General features: G+C 39.5%; 1 protein-coding gene across 1 annotated transcript in view; it reads left to right on the top strand.

Annotated features, from left to right (window-relative positions):
• Window positions 1-18,637, top strand: part of PLD5 (phospholipase D family member 5) — an 864,342-nt gene that overhangs the window by 600,167 nt on the left and 245,538 nt on the right. Inside the window, exon 5 of the mRNA XM_007954513.1 lies at window positions 3,721-3,848. Within this exon, the coding sequence (XP_007952704.1) occupies window positions 3,721-3,848 (128 nt within the window). The remainder of the gene's footprint in view (window positions 1-3,720; window positions 3,849-18,637) is intronic.

Genomic DNA, 18,637 nt, shown 5'->3' with positions numbered 1-18,637 from the left:
CTGAGGAGTGGCTGGTGGGTTTGAACCGCCAGCCGTCTGGTTAGCAGGCAAGTGTCTTAGCCACTATGCTACCAGAGCTCCTAGCAACAGGGTTAACCACTAGAAAAAAGTGGGAAAAGAAAAAGAAAAAACCTTACATTAAAAAAAAAAAAAAATTTCAACCAGGCACAGGGAAAAAAAAAAAATGTTGAAAACTAGGACTTGGGAAGGGATGATTAAGAATAATAATAAAAAGGACAAAAGTATTAATAATATTAGTTGTTTAAAACAGACAAATACAAGCAGACTAATCACCAGAAAAAAAGAAAGTGAAAAAGAAAAAAAAAAAATTTAAAAAGAGAAAAAAAAATCAGTGGAGGACAGAGCCAGGCACCTAGGCTCCGTCTGAGCACACAGACTGTGATTGAGTTCCTGTGGGCCCAGAAGGTAGGTGGGAGTGGGGGATGGCTGCATCTCTGTTCACCAAGCGGGTGTGGGGTATAAGAGTAACAAGAGGAATGTCGTACCTTTTCAGTCTTGCAGGTTCAGAGGGTCCTTGGGGTTGCTGGAAACAGAACATGTTCTTAAGCCACAAGAATCTGCAAGAGCACTGTCTCTTTAAATATCCAAAATAGTCAAGCCGCTTTTTAAATCTTCAAAATGGCGGTGCCCTCCTGACCAGCAGAAGTCCACAGCTTAGCCCACCTTTCTCTTCACCTTCTCCGTTTGTTCCCCAGCCACCATGCACAGTCCTCCATACAGTCCCTGGCTAGCAGGGTGATTTTTAGGTTAATTCTTAGGATCTACCACCACTTACAAATCTCCAAGCTATCTGTGCCGTCAGGATCACTCAGGATCACTACCAGACTGCAGCTCTGTCTGTCTCCTTTTCTGGTATTTTCACGCAAATTCTTCTGCTAGTTGGGGTGTAGTCCACTTCTATATCCTTCCCTTCAAGGCTCAGGGGTCCAGCATTTTCTTCTGTATCTGTGTTAATTGGTTTCCCTTTTCTTTGTTGAAGAGGGTCTGTGCAGTCTTTCTGCCTAATCCACCATCTTGCCAAATCTCCCCCTCCTTCACCTTTTGTATTTCATCTCTCAACCTCTGGCATTTGGTAGCTGTCACCAATTCCACATCCATGGCAGTGCAGAGTTCATACAATAGAGACCAGGCTACAATGGCAACCAGTGCCCAATAATCCCATTTTATTATCTCTACTCCAACCCCCTGTAATATTTCTAGCAGTCCCTGTGGCAATTTTAGGGGATCCCCTTACTCTTGTGCTTATCCCCAGCTATCTGGTAACCTAGCAACTGATCCAAACTTGCTGCATCCAGCCATCCCAGGATTCCCACTGGTGACACTCATGTCCCCTTCATGAGGTCTGAGGCCCTTGGGGTAAGCATTATGGTCTCCTGGTTGCTGGCTTGCCAGTTGTTCTGGAAATTACCAAGGGAAACTCGTACCAAGGTACGAGAAGACCAAAACATTTACCTAGAGGTATGCTCAGAAACATAAGAAATTTATTGCAAGGAAAGTAAGAGCAGAGTAAAAGCAAAGAGTTTACAAAATAGGAGCTTGAAGGGAGCTTTCAATATCTGCTGATGGCAAGTGGCTCAGTGGCGGCAGGCTGGTCCAAGTCCAGGTAATCGCTGACCCCCTCCCACTTTTCTGAGATATTTATGCCTGGGTTTGAGGAGCTGGGAATATGGGTTGCATATGTTTCCAGACAGGATGGTACCAGATCCAGGCTTATAGGGGCCCTGCACAGTGCCTTGTGACTACCACCTGTGCTATACTCTGATAAGATGTTGCCATCAGTGGCTTAATAAATTTTTAATTGCTTTTTAAAAGGGCCCTACTGGCCTTGAGGAGGGGAAGGGAGATAAGTTAGCAAACTTCTTTCTTGACCAAACAAGATAGAGTCTGGGAGCCATGGGGGCGGGGGGGGGAGGGGGCTTTGGAGCTGTGCCCCATGCATAGCCCCATACTCTTTCTTTTCATCCCCTGTCACAAGTTCAGATGCATAGTTTACCCAAGTGTTAAAGGCTTAGTGCATGGTTCAAATCACTTTCTCCTTGCCAATATCTTGCAATGCATCCTGTGCACAATAAAAGGAGTCCACAGGTGGTACAAATTGTTAATGTGTTCCACTGCTAACTGAAAGTTTGGAGGTTCGAGCCCCCTCAGAGGTGCCTCAGAAGAAACGCCCCTGCAGATCTACTTCTGAAAAATCAGCCATTGAAAACCCTGCAGAGCACAGTTCTACAGTTTTACCCTGCACACATGGGGTCTTCCAGAGTCAGAACTGACTTGACAGCAACTGGTTACTCCTTATGCATAAAACATTATTTATTCTGTGGGTAATGAAGATTTTCACAATGCAGTGTATCACTGGAGTACATCTTCTTCATTAATATTGCAGAACCCACATTGTCTCCATCACGCTGAAGACCAGGATGGCTTAGCTTCTTAAATATATGTATAGAATTCTATTCTTTTAAAGACAATGGACCTTTAACAGAAATTTATTTAAATGTTTTGTATTGAATGGAATGTATGCTCCTTTTGAGACATTTTAAATGCATAATCCAAAGGTAGTAATGCATACAAGCTTGACAGTGGACTCTGTTACAACATGCTTAAAAAAATTAGCCAAATTCATTTCTTAAAATGTAGTTTTTATTGTAACTACACATAGTCTGAGTGACTTAGTAAACCATTCAAGGTTGTATTTCTATAACATTTGACTAGCCATGCTTAAATTAAGAACTATCAGTTAAACAAAGGCCAGAAAGAGACCAAAACTAAAATAAATAGCAAAGAAAGAAAATGAAATGAAGGTAAGTGAAAGGGTAAACCAACTGCTTTGGAGTCAATTCTGACTCATAGTGGCCCTATGTGTATCAGAGTAGAGTTATGTTCCATAGGGTTTTCAATGGCAGATTTTTCAGAAGTTGATCTCAAGCCTTTCTTTGGAAATGCCTCTGAGTGGGCTCAAACCTCCATTTTTCCAGTTAGCAGCTGAGCACGTTAACTATTTGCACCACCCAGGCACTCCACTGAAAAAGTAAAAGGATGAAAAAAATGTATAGAAACAGTAAGAAGACTCTCTGTGTCTTCCTGAGGAAAGCTAATACTAAACAAGACTGATCATTGTATTTATTATAAATTCATATTAAAATATTCCACAATTAGACAAACAGAGTATGGGTACAAACAGTCAAGCATTAGACTATGAGCTCAAAGGATGACAGTTTAAGTCCACCCAGAGGCACCTTCGAAGACAAGCCTGGCAATCTGCTTCTAGATGATCACAGTCTTGAAAATCCTGTGGAGCACAGTTTACTCTGTACACACAGGATTGCCGGGAGTTGGAATCGACTCAACAGCAATTAACAATAACAACAACATGGGGCATTTATTTAGCCATCCAATCAGCAAGCACTGGAGCCAGGGCTAGAATACAGATTTGACTTGTGAAGCTGTGTTCTTGTCACTGTGCTCAGATCCACCTCTATATACACATAGGAAAACACTTCTTTTTCAGTTCTGTTCTTTTCTATGCTTCTTTCTGGGAAATCTTTGAGGGCCTTCTGTATACCAAACTCATGTGAATATTTGACATCTCTTAAATGCCAGTTGTAATAAACAAAAAGTTAAAAGTATTTCTGATAGATAACTGATGACAGGTTCTGGGCCTTGAAACAGTGGTTGACTGGCATCTCTTTGAACTCCTAGGAGCTGAGGTGACATACATGAACATGACTGCCTACAACAAGGGTCGGCTGCAGTCTTCCTTCTGGATTGTTGATAAACAACATGTATACATCGGCAGTGCCAGTTTAGACTGGAGGTCACTGGGACAGGTAATCTTTTCACATTATATAAACTACCAAAAATACCATTTCTATAAGGCACTCAGGCACCTCTACTATGGTTGAGGGGAGAAAAAAGTAGAGCTCTATTAGTTTAAGCTGTATACTTTGAATAGATGAAGCCATTTGCATAGATATAATGTGATATGATAAATCTTTATCAGAATCATCTTACCAAAAAAAAAGCTATCAATGCTTTGGAATTCCATTGCTTCTCTCCCAGATTCTTCAGAGCAGGCTTGTGTATCATTTATATTAATTAGTCAATTGCTATAGAGTTGATTCAAACTCATGGTGACCCCATGTGGGCCAAGTAGAACTGTTCCATGGGTTTTTTAAGACTGTGACCTTTCAGAAGCAGATCACCAGGCCTGTCTTCCAAAATGCCTCTGGATGGATTTGAAACACCAACCACTTGGCTAGTAGTCAAGTGCTACCCAAACCTAAATTTCCAGGATATCACATAATTTATGAGACAAAGGAAACCATACAATAAAGTCAGGAAAGAAGAGGGGAGAATATGTTATAGAATAGTAATAATTTGAGTTATCCCTTTAATAAATCTTGAGATGAAGATGTTATATCTTTCTCTGTATAAGTAATTAACTTCAATTAACTTGATAATCTATTTGGAAAACCTTATAATTTTCATATATTTATTGGTGCCAGAAGTGACCCACAGAGTATTACAAAATTACCATCTTCCCATTGGCCAAACGATGGCATGGAGTTCTTGACCACTGGGTGCATGAGAAGACTGGCCAGTCTACCATACATACTACATTGCATTTTACTTGACCTTTTTAAAAATTAAACCAAAAAAATGATTGTCAATTTGATTACAACTTTTGGCAACCCCATGTGTTTCCAAGAAGAACTTTGCACCATAGGATTTTTAATGGCTGTAATCTTTCAGAAGTAAATCACCAGGCCTGTCTTCTGAGGCACCTCTGGGTAGATTTGAACCTCCAACATTTAGTTAGTAGCTGAGCATTTACCCATTTATACCACCAGGGACTCTTCTGTTAACAATAAACCAAAAAACTAAGCCCATTGCACTGAGTCGGTTCTAACTCATAGCCACCCTATAGGGCAGAGGGTCCTATCTATGGGATTTCCAAGGAGCTCTGGTAGCTTAATGCCTAAGGCACTTGACTGCTAACCAGAAGGCTGGCGGTTCAAACCCACCAGCCACTCCTCGGAAGGAAGATGGGGCAATCTACTTCCGTAGTGATACTGCCTCGGAAACCCAAGGAGGGGTCGCTATGAGTCGGGTCCGACTCGACAGCACATAACAACAACAACAACAACAATCTCTACAGAAGCAGAATGCTGCATATTTCTCCCATTGAGCAGCTGGTGAGTTCAAACCACTGACTTTTGGTTAGCAGCCGAGTGCTTAACCACTGCGCCACCAGAACCCCTCTTTTAGTATTAAGATCATTGAAATGATCAAGAGTTGTACTGTACTTTCTCTTATTCCAATTGAGAAAGAAAATCGTTGATGTGCAACTAGATCTCTGATTGTAACTCTGTAAAAAAAGACAATGTCACATTAGAGAAATCTGAGAGATAACATCATAGTTTTGCTGTTAGCTGCAGACATTTAACCATTGCCTCCCAATTTCCATTATTCTCCTTTTTCTCCTTCTCAAGTACAACCTTCCACATACTCTAATCCATCTGTTTTTCCTGTTTTCCAGCTGAGGTAAGCTTAGGTGTAAAATAAATAAACATTGGACAAATTAATACTAAAAGTCCAATTATTTCCTTCTCCACAGAGCAGATGGTATAGAGCCAACATTTTTTTTGGGGGGGAGGGGGTTTGTTTGTTTTACATTTAAACTACAGAGTACTGTATACTGGTATAAAAATGATTTTGAACAAAGTAATAATAATAACATTAATAATTGCTAATGGACAGTGAATGTCAGACACTATTCTAAGCTATTTAAATGGATTATTTAATTTAATTTAAATCTCACAATGATTCTGTGAGATAAATATTATTATTGTCTCCATTTTATAGATAAGTAAACTTGAGCCCAGAATTAAGTTTCAATATTGAATCCTTAAAGCTAATTCCTTCCAATATTAATTTTAACATGAAAATATAAATTTTGATTCTGTATGCCTCATGTCTGATGTTTCTTCAAACATACATGTAAAAAAAAAACAGTGATTATACCAACTTTGACTTACTCAGAGACAAAAAATAAGGGGATAATAGTATAAAGCCTCACTAATATAGAATATTAAAAAAAAAAAAAACTAGCTTAATTTACAGAAATATCTGTGGATATCGTTTGCTGTTTCTTTTTACTTACAAAGAATTAATCAATAAACATCTTTTCACCAATAACTTTCAGCTGGATCTCCTATAATACATATATAAAATTAGTTCTATAACAATATTATTGTTGTTGGTGGTGGTGGTGGTTATTCAATCAGCCCCTGGCCTCTGACTCATGGTGATCCCATGCACAATGAAACCAAACACTGCCCAGTCCTATGCCATCCTCATGATCAGACATTGTGATCCATAGTGTTTTCATTGACTGATTTTCAGATAAGCAAATTATGATGCTAACTGATTTTTAACTTGAATATAGTTTATTTTTTGTTAGAAAAATGCACTTTGCTCACCACCATTTTTCCCCTCTTTGTTATCTACTGATATTAATTGATAGGGTCTAAAGTTTTGTGAATTCCATTTGAATGAGGTTTGAATGATTTAAGTTTAGTGACATTTTTCTCTGGTTTTCAGTGAGTTACTTTCTTTATTTCTTCTTACTCTTTCCTTTAGGCACACATATACTGTGTACATATATTCAAGTGTTGGTATCTCTCTTTGGGGATTATTGCTTTTTCTTTGTTGTGTTTGGTAAAAAAAAAAAGAGGTGAATCTTTTAAATATTGATTCTTTGTGTAGTCGTTTGGATATTCTTTTCTTTTGAAATGGACCACCTTTTTGGAACTATAAACTTCTTCCCACTTAAAACTCATTAAATTCAAAGTACAGATAAATTGCAAGTTATTTCTCATTATTCAAATGAAGAATCAAAGCTATTTTAGGCTCTTTCCTTGCTCTTTTTTATTTTTTTCCCCCTAAGTGAAACCTAGTTTCCCTTCATATTACAGAGAAGTTCAGATTTGTCCACAAGTCAGAGAAAGAAGTGGAAAGGCATGCAGACCCATGTATTAGTTTCCAGGGGCTTCCATAACAAGTTACCAGCAAGTGGATGGCCTAAAATGACAAAATTTAATTGTTTATTTGTCTCATAGTTCTGGAGACTAATAGTCTGCATTCAGGGTATTGAGCAGGGCTCCTCCTCTCTCAGGAGGCTCTGGGGTTTAATCCTTTCTCTTTTTTTTTTTTTTTTTTTTTTTTATCTCAGCTTCTAGTTGCCATAGGCTTGATTTGTATGTACAGTATGACTGTTGTCTTAGGGCCATTTTCCCTCTGTCTGTCTCTCTGTATGTCTTCTCCTCTTTTATAATGACAACGCTCGTATTGGTATATGATTGTGGTAAAGTGCAAGCCACAGAGTGTGCTTAAAGAAAAAGCAGCATTTTATTGAGGGGGGAAAAAAGAAGAATTCACAAACTGGAAAACATAGAGTTGAGGAGGATATCCTCTCAATACAGTGTTCCACTGTCTCATTTGAGTTAGAGGTTTTTATATGTATATAAAGAGACATAGAGTTAAAGATTGATAGTAGATCAGAGCAGCTTCAGTTTGAAGTCCTTTGAAATGTAAATGTTGGCCTTCTGGTTAGGGGAAAAGAACCAGCCAGTTTGATTATTCTTAATGATGACATTGTAGTCAGCTCTTTGGTGGCACAGTAAGGCATTTGGCTGCTAACCAGAAGGTCAGTTGTTTAAACCCACCAGCTCCTTTGTGAGAGGAAGATGAGGCAATCTGCTACTGTAAAGATTCGCAGCCTTGGAAGCCTTATGGGGGTCACTAAGTCAGGAAACTGTTCACATATTCTTCTAAAAATGGTTTACATCCTGATCCATTAGATTAGTCATGAACATATTCTTCCTAAGAACAATTGTTTACATGTTGACTTCCTCTTCCTCAATGATTTTACATCTTGACCTTTCATTTCCTGTGAACACATTCTATCATTCTCTTTGTTGAGGTGGTTAAAATTCATTCATTCCTTTCTAAAAGTTACTTATTTATTGGTTTCAGTAAATAAAGCACAGTAGAAATTTACAGAAATGACAGGCTCTAGTTTTGAAGCAGAACATATACTAAAAATCAAAATGGAATCTGACTTTGGACAAGAATACAACCCTTTTCTACTAATCAGGTGCTTCAACTACTAATTTTAGGTGCTGTTACTCAGCACTCATGTATCTCCTATTTATGCATACCAAAAAAAACTTTGCCTTTGAGTGAATTCCAACCCATAGCCACTCAATAGGACAGAGTACAACTGTTACTTAGGGTTTTCAAGGCTATAAATTGTCACAGAAACAGACTGCCACATTTTTCTCCTACAGAGTGTCTGGTGAGTTCAAACCACTGATTTTTTGGTTAACAGTTGAGCACTAAACTAGTGTGCCACCAAGGTTCCACATGACCGCCTATTAATTTAACTGATAATATGTTCAAAGATCCTATTTCCTAACAGGATCACATTCACTGATATTGGGAGTTAGAACTTCAACATATATTTTGGGGAGGACACAATTCATTCTGTAACAACCGACTTCTCTATTACACAACTAGTGAAGTTCTTTTCCTAAGGACCTATTAACAACCCCTTGTGATTGATTTAATGTCATTCTCAGTAAGATTTGGAGAATTGCAGTCTCTCAATTATGCCATTGCATGGCTTTAGGCCCCACGTATCTCTCTAGAAGAGATAGTCCCATGGTTCATTTATCCCCAGCTTCTAAGTCATAGAATGAAAAGGAAAATAAAGGGAGTGAATGCTTTAGGTCTCTGACCTTCAGCTTGATTTTTAACACTCAATGAGAAACACTAGAATATTATTGTTCACTTCCATTGAGTTGGCCCTCAACTCATGGTGATTCCATGCACAGTGAGATTTGACTGTTGTGAACCACAGGGTTTTCACTGGTTGATTTTCAGGGGATCACTAAGTCTTCATTCCTAGTCTATTATCTGGATTCTCCACTGAAACTTGTTCAGCATCATAGCAACACATAAGCTCCCAGTGACAGATAGGTAGTGGCTGCACCTGAGGTGCATTGGCCAGGAAATTAAACCTGAGCTTCTACATGGAAAGTGAGAATTCTACCCCTCAACCACCATATTCTCTAATGCTGGAATAATACCAACAAATTTGTACTTTGATCAACCTCAATAGATTAACATAATATTTATCAAGTATCAAGTAAGTATGATATCACCCCAAAACTCAAACCCATTTCCATCAAGTTGATTGCTACTCATAATGACCCTACAGGACAGAAGAGAATTGCCCCATAGGATTTCCAAGGCTGCAAATCTTTATGAAAGTAAACTACCTCATACATCTCCTACGGAGGAGCTGGTGGGTTCAAATCATCAACCTTTTGGTTAGGAGCCAAATGCTTTAACCAAAATGTCTAAGAATTAAAGATTTATTTTATGATCCAGTATAAATTCACAAATATGAGAACTGCTGAGCACTTCAGACATCCTTTAAGGAGAGAAGGTAGGTGAAGAGTAATACTTGCTAATGAATGGAAACTGTCCTTGGGAGAAGATAACTTTGAACTTGCTGGAGAAAAAGTTATCCTTGTTGCTAGATGCCAGGTTGATTTTGACTCGTAGTGACCCCTTGTTACAAAGAACTTCTCCATAAGATTTTCTAAGCTGTAATTATATTGGAGCAGATCACCAGTCTTTCCCCTGTGGAGTTGCTGGATAGGTTTGAACCATCAACCTTTCAGTTAGCACCCCAGCACAGTTAGCTGTTGCACCACCAGAACTCTTTGGACAAAATGTAGCAAACTTGAATAACATGTATATGTTGGTGTGAAACAGTAAGTCCATCAGTGATTTCAAGCCATATGGAATTTCCCATGTGGACTTGTTTTGTGGAAAGTTGCATTCTTCTAATTGTGATCAATTTAATGACAGGTTAAATTTCCGGGAAGGAGCTCTAGTGGTACAATGGTTAAAGCATTTGGCTGCTAACCTAGAGGTTGGTGGTTCAAACCCACCAGCTGTACGATGGAAGAAAGATGAGGCAATCTCTTTCCATAAAGATTTACAGCCTTGGAAATCCAACCGGGGTCTCTATGAGTCAGAACTTATTCGATGGCAGTAAGTTTGATTTTTACATTGGTAAACTCCCTGGGGTCAGAGAATTGGGAGAAGGTAGGTAGAAGAAATCATTGTGTCATTTTATCCAAGAAGCTACTGTTTATGTGCCAGACACTTTGCTAATAGCTTTATTATATTTCTTCATTTAATTGTCATAGCAATCTAAGGGGTAGACACTATCTCCATCTTCCAGATATAAACAAAAAAACAAACTAACTGCCATTAAGTCAGATCCGACTCATAGCAACCCTTCCTTGGGTTCCAAGGAAGTATCACTACAGAAGTAGATCGCCAACCTTCCTTCCAAAGAGTGGCTGGTGGGTTGGAAAAATAAACACAAAAGTAATCCTATTGTTGTTCTACTCTCCTGCAAAGTAATAAAATTTTCTCTAACCTAGCAAGAATTAAATATTAGAAAATGATTCTCACATTCTTTAGACTGATGATTAAGTTGACAGAGTCTGAATCTTTTGTTTTATTTCTAGCAATCTGCAAACCATATAAAAATTCACATCATGTTTCCATTTTCTTATCTTTTAGCTGCCAAGCCAAACTCTTAAAAAACTAAAATGGATTTCATTCCTTTTCTCTAAACAAATTTTCTTTCCTATTTTCTTCTCAGAAGAGGCTACATTATTTGGTGGGCATAAAGGGGAGTCTTAATCTAGGGTATGTTGTTGTTGTTGTTATTTGCCATCGAGTCGGCCCCAACTCATAGCGACCCCTCCTTGGGTTTCCGAGGCAGTATCACTACAGAAGTAGGATTGCCCAACCTTCCTTCCGAGGAGTGGCTGGTGGGTTTGAACTGCCAGCCTTCTGGTTAGAAGTCAAGTGCCTTAGGCACTATGCTACCAGAGCTCCTAGGGTATAGGCATGATTTAATATAGGCATACCTTAGAGATACTGCAAGTTTGGTTACAGACCACCACAATAAGCTAATATCACAGTAAAATGAGTCACATGCATTTTTTGGTTCCCCCACTCCACCCCCCAAAAAAGCCACTGCCGTAGAGTCAGTTTCAATGGATAGTTTCCAATGGGTTTCTACTTCTTTACGGAAGTGGATTACCTCATCTTCTTCCCATAGAGTGGCTGGTAGGTTTGAACCACTGACCTTCTGGTTAGCAGCCAAATGCCTTATATACTACACCACCAGAGCTCCTTTTTGGTTCCCCAGTGCATATAAAAGTTATGTTTACACTATACTATTGTCTGTTAAGTGTGCAGCAACATTATGAGAAAGTTTGAAATACTGTGAGAATTGCAAAAATGTGATACAGAAACATGCAGTGAGCACATGCTGTTGGAAAAAAGATGCCAATGGATATGCTTGACGCAGTGTTGCCACAAACCTTTAATTTGTAAAATGTGATATTGGCGAAGTACATTAAACCAAAGCACAATAAAATGAGATATGGCTATACTCATCTACCTAAACATTTAGCATCCCATTATCTTTCCTGCATCTGTATATCAATTGCTAACCTATTCAAGACTTCTTTTTTGTCAACACCTACTCCTCAGCCTCTCTAAACTTGTGCACAAATATTGTCTCCTTCCTTGTTCACCTTTCCCCCATAGCCTTGGTATGTGGGATCATGTGATTATATTTAATCATCTATTTTAAATTAGTTATCCTTTAAGCTGTCCTTAACTATGTGGGATTTTTCTTGGTCTACCTCAGTGTGACATAAAACACTGCACAGCAGGGCCTGTGCATTAGAAAAGATTTTAATTTGAGCAGAGTTGTATGTGAGGCCAATTTCCATGAAGAACTATTATACATTTTTTACATGTCAAATTTCAACCTTTTTTATCAACTTTAAATTTTGTGAAATTCCCCAGTGAAATCAAAGATTATTGCTATCTACCATTGCTTAAAGCTACAACAAGTAGGAAAAATAATAAAGCTAATCATAACAACAGCTTCAATATAGTAAGGGATTTCTGTATGCTTTAAGGAGCTCTGGTAGTGCAGTGGTTAAAGCATTTGGCTGCTAACCAAAAGGTTGGTGGTTTGAACCCACCAGCTGCTGCATGGAAAAAAGATGAGGCTGTCTGCTTCTGTAAAGATTTACAGCTTTGGTAATCCAATGGGGGTCACTATGAATTGGAATAGACTCAATGGTAGTGAGGTTTCTTTTTTAGGAGGAGTGGGTGAGACATTCTTCTAAGCATTTGGAAAGTATGAACTCACTTAATTCTCACAATAACCTTTCCTTGTAAATATTATTGTTAAGTTTATATGTCAACTTGGCTGGGCCTGGTTTTGAGTGGCTGGGCAGCTGGTGGTAGTTATTCCCTATGATAAGACTGACAATCAACTCTATGGTGGAATCTGCGACGAAGTTGAGTAGCTGCTTTAAGGATGTTGTCTGCTTCCCATAATAAGAAGCTTTAGGAATAGTCTACAGCTTTTGGCATGCTTGAACATTTCATGTAGCCAAGTTGTTTTTCACCAGCCTGCCATGTTGCCTGCCAATCGTGGGACTTTTAATAGACTTAAATAAATGGCCTGGCATGTGGTTTGATAATATCAGAAGTATGCCTTTTTACTTGTTGACCTTGGGTTTGTTAGCCTGAGCAGCCAGCTGCTGCATGAATGAAGATACACTTCTAACTCCATTGGGCCAGGAACAAGAAGCAAAGCTGAAGCCCAAGGTTGAGGGGCTTTCACCCAGCTCCTAGAGCCTGGCACTTTGAACTCAGACTTTTAGCCTCCAAAACTATAACAGAATAAACTCCTGTGGGTTGAAGTCATCCATTTGTGGTATATTCCTGTCAGAGCAGCACTTGTTGTTATTGTTGGTGTTGAGTCATTTGCGACTCATAGTGACCCCATGCACAGCAGAACGAAACACCGCCCGATCCCGTGCCAGCTGCATGATCCCTGCTATAATTGAGCCCATTGTCGCAGCCACCATGTCAGTTCATCTCGTTGAAGGGCTTTCTCTCTTTTGTTGACTCTCCACCTTACCAAGCATGACATCCTTCTCCAGGGAATGGTACCTTCTGACAACATGACTGTTCTGGTTTCCTAGTGCTGCTCTGACAAGAATATACCACAGATGGGATGGCCTTAACAAACAGGAGTTTATTCTTACAATTTGGAGACTTAAGTCCAAGTTCAAAGTGCCAGGCTCTAGGGACTGAGTGAAAGCCCCTCAACCTTTGGGTCCAGCTCTGTCTCCTGCTCCTGGCCCACTGGAGCTAGAGGTGTTTCTTCACTCAGACAGCTGCTGGCTGCTGAGGCTGAGAAGCCCAAGGTTGACAAGTAAAAAAGCACAGTCCCAATGTTACCAAACCACACAGCAGGCCATTAACTTAAGTTCATTGTAAGTCCCAAGGTCAGCAGAGCATAGCAGTCTGATGAGCAACCACATGGCTACATGCAGGGTCCAAGCATATCATAGGCCAGAGACCATTCCCAAGGCTTCTCCTTACATACAGGAAGTAGACCATACACCAAAGTCAGCTACTCAGCTGCTTGTGGTAGATCCCACCATGGAGTTGATTGCCAGTTTCATCATGGAGAATAACTATCATCAGCTGCCCAGACACCCAACCAGGCCCAGCCAACTTGACACACAAATATAACTACCACAATGACCAAAGTAGGTGAGAGGAAGTCTGGCCATTCTTGCATCCAAGGATGATTCCGGCTGCACTTCCTCCAGAACAGATCTGTTAGTTCTTTTAGCAGTCCATGGTACTTTCAGCATTCTTTGCCAGCACCGCAACTCAAAAACATCAACTCTTCTTCAGTCTTCCTTATTCATTATCCAGCTCTCATATGCATATGAGGCTATTGAAAATATCATGGCTTGTGTCAGGTGCACCTTAGTACTCAAGGAGACATCCTTGCTCCTCAGTACTTGAAACAGTTCCTTTGCAGTTGACCTTCTCAATGCTACACGTCGTCTAATGTCCTGACTGCTGCTTCCATTGGCATCGATTGTAGAACCAAGCAATGTGAATTCTTTGAAAACCTCAGTCTTCTCTCCCTTTATTGTGATGCTGCTCATTGGTCCAGTTGTGAGGATTTTTGTTTTCTTTATATTGTGATGTTATCCATACTGCAGACTGTATTTTTCAAACTTCATCAGTAAGTGCCTCAAGTCATCCTCACTTTCAGCAAGCAAAATTGTATCATCTGTGTACCTCAGGTTGTTAATGATTCTTCCTCAAATCCTGATGCCATGTTTTTCTTCATATAGTCCAGCTGCTTGGATTATTTGTTCAGCATATAGATTGAATAAGTGTGGGGAAAGGATACAACGCTGACACACTCCCTTCTTGATTTTAAACCATGCAGTATCACCTTGTTCTGTTCGAACGAAAGCCTCCTGTTCAATGTACAGGTTCCTCATGGGTACAATCAAGTATTCAGGAATTCCCATTCTTCTTAATGTTATCTATAATTTGTCATTATCCACACAATCAAATGCTTTTGCATTGTCAATAAAACACAAGTAAACATCTTTCTGGTATTCTTTGCCTTGAGCCAAGATCCATCTGACAGTAGCTGATGAATGCCTGGCCATTCCTTTTCAAATTGTTATTCCTGCATAGTAGATCATATGGTTGTCTGATTCAAAATGGCCAAAACCAGTCCATTTCAGCTCACTAATGCCTAGGATATCAATCTTTACGTGTTTCATCTCATTTTTGACAACTTCCAATTTTCCTAGATTCATACTAGATTCATACTAGATTTCATGTTCCAATTATTAATGGATGTTTTCAGCTGTTTCTCCTCAATTTGAGTGGTGCCACGTCAGCAAATGGAGGTCTTGAAAGCTTTACCTTATCCATATGAGTAAGGCTGGTTTTACTCTGATGATGCAGCACTTTCCCAGTCCTATTTTGAGAGCCTTCTAACCTAAGTGGCTCATCCTCCTCCTCTGTATTGGACAATGTTTCCAGATTATTCATAAAGTTGTGCAGTAATGTATCAGACAATGTTTCTCTGCTATTCATAAGGTTTTTCCTGGCCAATTCTTTGTGAAGTGGATGGCCTCTTCCTTCTTTTAGTCTGCCTCAGTCTGCAAGCCACACTGAAACCTGTGCACCATGGGCACCCTGGATCCCTGAAGGTGACTCCTCCCAGAGCTGCACTAGGTAACCAAAACATACTGTTATCACCTTATTTTACAAAGGAGGAAACTAAGACGTAGATAAGTAACCTACCCAAGACCTCTTCTAGAAACTGACAAAACTAGTATTCAAAACCAGGCAGTCTAGTTCCAAACCTCTCACTTTTATTTCATTGTCAATAAAATTGTAAAAATAAATTTATGAAAAATAATTTTCTTTCATGTCTTGCTGTGATACTAACCTATAGATTTCTTCTCTTTCTTTAATAATATGACTTATCAATAAACCCTTCAGTCATTCACACTTTTCCAATTGCAAACCCATGTAGGGCATGATGGCCATAGAATGCCACCTACTCTTGCTCAGTACTTGAGTCCTACAAACTTAATTAGCCTCTGGGTTGAATTTCAAAGATAGGAAGTGAATAAGTGTTTGCGTCTATATTCCTGTCCTTCAGTGAATGGGGTGCTCCCCTAGAAGTCAGGGGCCACAGGGATTACTGTGGGAAGAAAGAGAATATAACACAAGCTTTTCCACATGGGGGTCTGGCTTTGGAATCTCATCATTAAGGAAATGAAATATACAGCACTTGCAAAGCCCATAAAAGACCATAAGCAGTATGTGAAGTGGAAAGAAAAAGCCACAGCAGTCTTCAGACCACAGGGCTCTGTAGGTATGATGTGGAAATATGGGAAGCTGCGAAGGAAAACATGAAAATCATGTTTTTAGAAAAAGTTACATTTATAATTTTTCAAACAAACTCTCTTAAATGAATGACAACCCTGGAGTTGAAGATGACATTCAATAACTTTATTGGTCATGAAAATCTGGCAGCTCTTGAGAAGGGAGATTTTAAAATATTTTAATATAATTAGAACAAACAGGAATAAGGCTATTTATACTTTATTAATGTGTATTTTAATCTGGTTGGTCTTAGTTGCCATTGAATTGGCAGTACAACAGAACTAAACCTTGCCAAATGCTGTGTCACAGACATGTTGCTGCCCAGAGAGTCATCCTGCCAGAGAGGCTTGTCTTCCAGCATTATATCACACATTGTTCTATTGTGATCCAATTTTGGGAAGTAGATCACTAGGCCTTTCTTCCTAGTCTGTCTTAGTCTAGAAACTCCACTGAAACCTATCTACCATGGGTGACCCTGCCAGTATTTGAAATACCAGTGGCTTATCTTCCAGTTTCATAGCAACATACAAGCCACTACAGTAAGGCAAACTGACAGAAATATAGTGAATTTTAATCTTAAACAAAACAAACAAACAAAAAATAGTTGCCATCAAGTCAGTTCTGACTCATGGTGACCCTACATGTGTCAGAGTAGAACTGTGTTCATATGGTTTTCAATGGCTAAATTTTCAGAAGTAGATCACCAGTCCTTTCAAAATGCCTCTGGGTAGATTTGAACCTCCAATTTTTCTGTTAGCCACAAAGCCCGTTACCTATTTATATAACCTACCTTTAGCTTCGGCAGGAAGGTTGGGCAATCTACTTCCGTAGTGATACTGCCTAGGAAACCCAAGGAGGGGTCGCTATGAGTCGGGTCCAACTCGATGGCACATAACAACAACAACAACAACAACCTTTAGCTTGAAAAGACCTAAAAGGTTCAATAATATTAAACACTTCAGCTTTTGGGACACATGAGCATGGAGCAGTAAGATGCAGCCTTCCAGTAACCACAGGTATTATGTAACTAGTAATAAAACAAGATAGCAACCTTGAGATGGGTTGCCTCAGAAGCTTAGTAACATACTAAGATTTTTCTTCCATGCTGGGCAGGGAGAGCAAACTGACCATCCCGGGATCTCTTTCGTATTTAGGATCACTGAACCATTTTTTTCTTGGAATAGGAAATCACTTCAGAAAATAACCAATCTAAAGCTTTCCAAGGTGTGTTTTGTGAAATACTATTTCAGTGAAATAATCATGGGCATTACATGAAAAAAGGATTCTATATTCCATAAGACTGAGAAACTATGAATTTAACAAATTTCAATGGGTTAATTCACTGCAGGACTCTTTGCAGCCTTTAATATACTAATGTGCTTTATAACTCTCTAACAGGATAAGAGTATGACCATGAAATATTTTTCATGGTAGATTTTGTGGATCAAGTATTCTTAGAAGCCTACTTACCTCCACAAATGCTGATCCAAGCCAATCTCCATCCCACCACCCCTATTTCATACATGAAAAAAATGAGGTAGAGGATTGTGGTAGTTAGAGTTGTATATAAACTTGACAGGGCTATGGTTTTGAGTGGCTTGGCAGCTGGATATAGTTATTCCCTATGATAAGATTGTAATCATCTCCACAGTAGAATCTGATGTAAGATGTTAATCAGTGGAAAGGGCACTGCCTTTGGGGTGTGGCCTACTTCCAATGTATAAGGAAAAACTTTGAGGAAGGTCTCTAGCTATTAGCACATTCAGGTGTTGCAATTGGCCAAGTCTTCATCTCATATTCCTGGACTTGAACAAGTGGCCTGCTGTGTCACCTGCTGATCTTGGGACCCTGACATTTTACCTGTCAACCTTGGGTTTGTCAGCCTCAGCAGCCAGCAGCTGCCTGAGTTAAGAGCTGTCTCTAGCTCCAGTGGGCCTGGTATAAAAGGCAGAGCTAAAACCCACAGTTGAGAGGCCTTCACCCAGACCCTCGAGCTGGCACTCTGAATTTGGACATCAAGCCACCTAAACTGTAAGAGATTGAATTCCTGTTTGTTAAAGCCATCCACTTGTGGTATGTCTATTAAGGCTGCGCTAGAGAACCAAGACCAGAATGCTAGGTCACTTACCCATGGCCCCACATTCCTTTATGTCAGCATTAGTACTATCAGGGGGAGCTCTGATGGCATAGTGCCTAAGGCATTTGACTGTTAACCAGAAGGTTGGCAGTTCAAACTCACCAGCCACTCTTCAGAAGGAAGATTGGCCAATCTACTTCCATAGAGATACCACCTCAGAAACCCAAGGAGAGGTTGCTCTGAGTCAGAGATGACTCAATGGAACAAAACAACAACCAAGGTGTGTTTTGTGAAATACTATTTCAGTGAAATAATCATGGGCATTACATGAGAAAAGGATTCTATATTCCATAAGAATATAGAACATAACAACAACAATAGTACTATCTGAGTTAGGACTGTCAAACTACTGCTCTTTTCACCATAGCATTCACCTTAAGAAAAATATGTGATTTCAAAGCTGGTAATTCTAGGGTTCTAGCTGTTTAGCAACAAAACAACTGGACAATTTGCAAGCAAGTGTGGTGTAGTTGCATGTGATAAAGACAATAAAGAGATGTTTACTACATATTTACTATATTCAGAGAACTGCACTAATCATGTTGTTGTTGTTGTTATGTGCTGTCGAGT

Source organism: Orycteropus afer, unplaced genomic scaffold, assembly GCF_000298275.1.
Source record: "Orycteropus afer afer isolate SDZICR_OR568_19922 unplaced genomic scaffold, OryAfe1.0 scaffold00463, whole genome shotgun sequence".
NCBI classification, from domain to species: domain Eukaryota; kingdom Metazoa; phylum Chordata; class Mammalia; order Tubulidentata; family Orycteropodidae; genus Orycteropus; species Orycteropus afer.
This window is presented reverse-complemented; position numbering and strand designations above follow the sequence as displayed.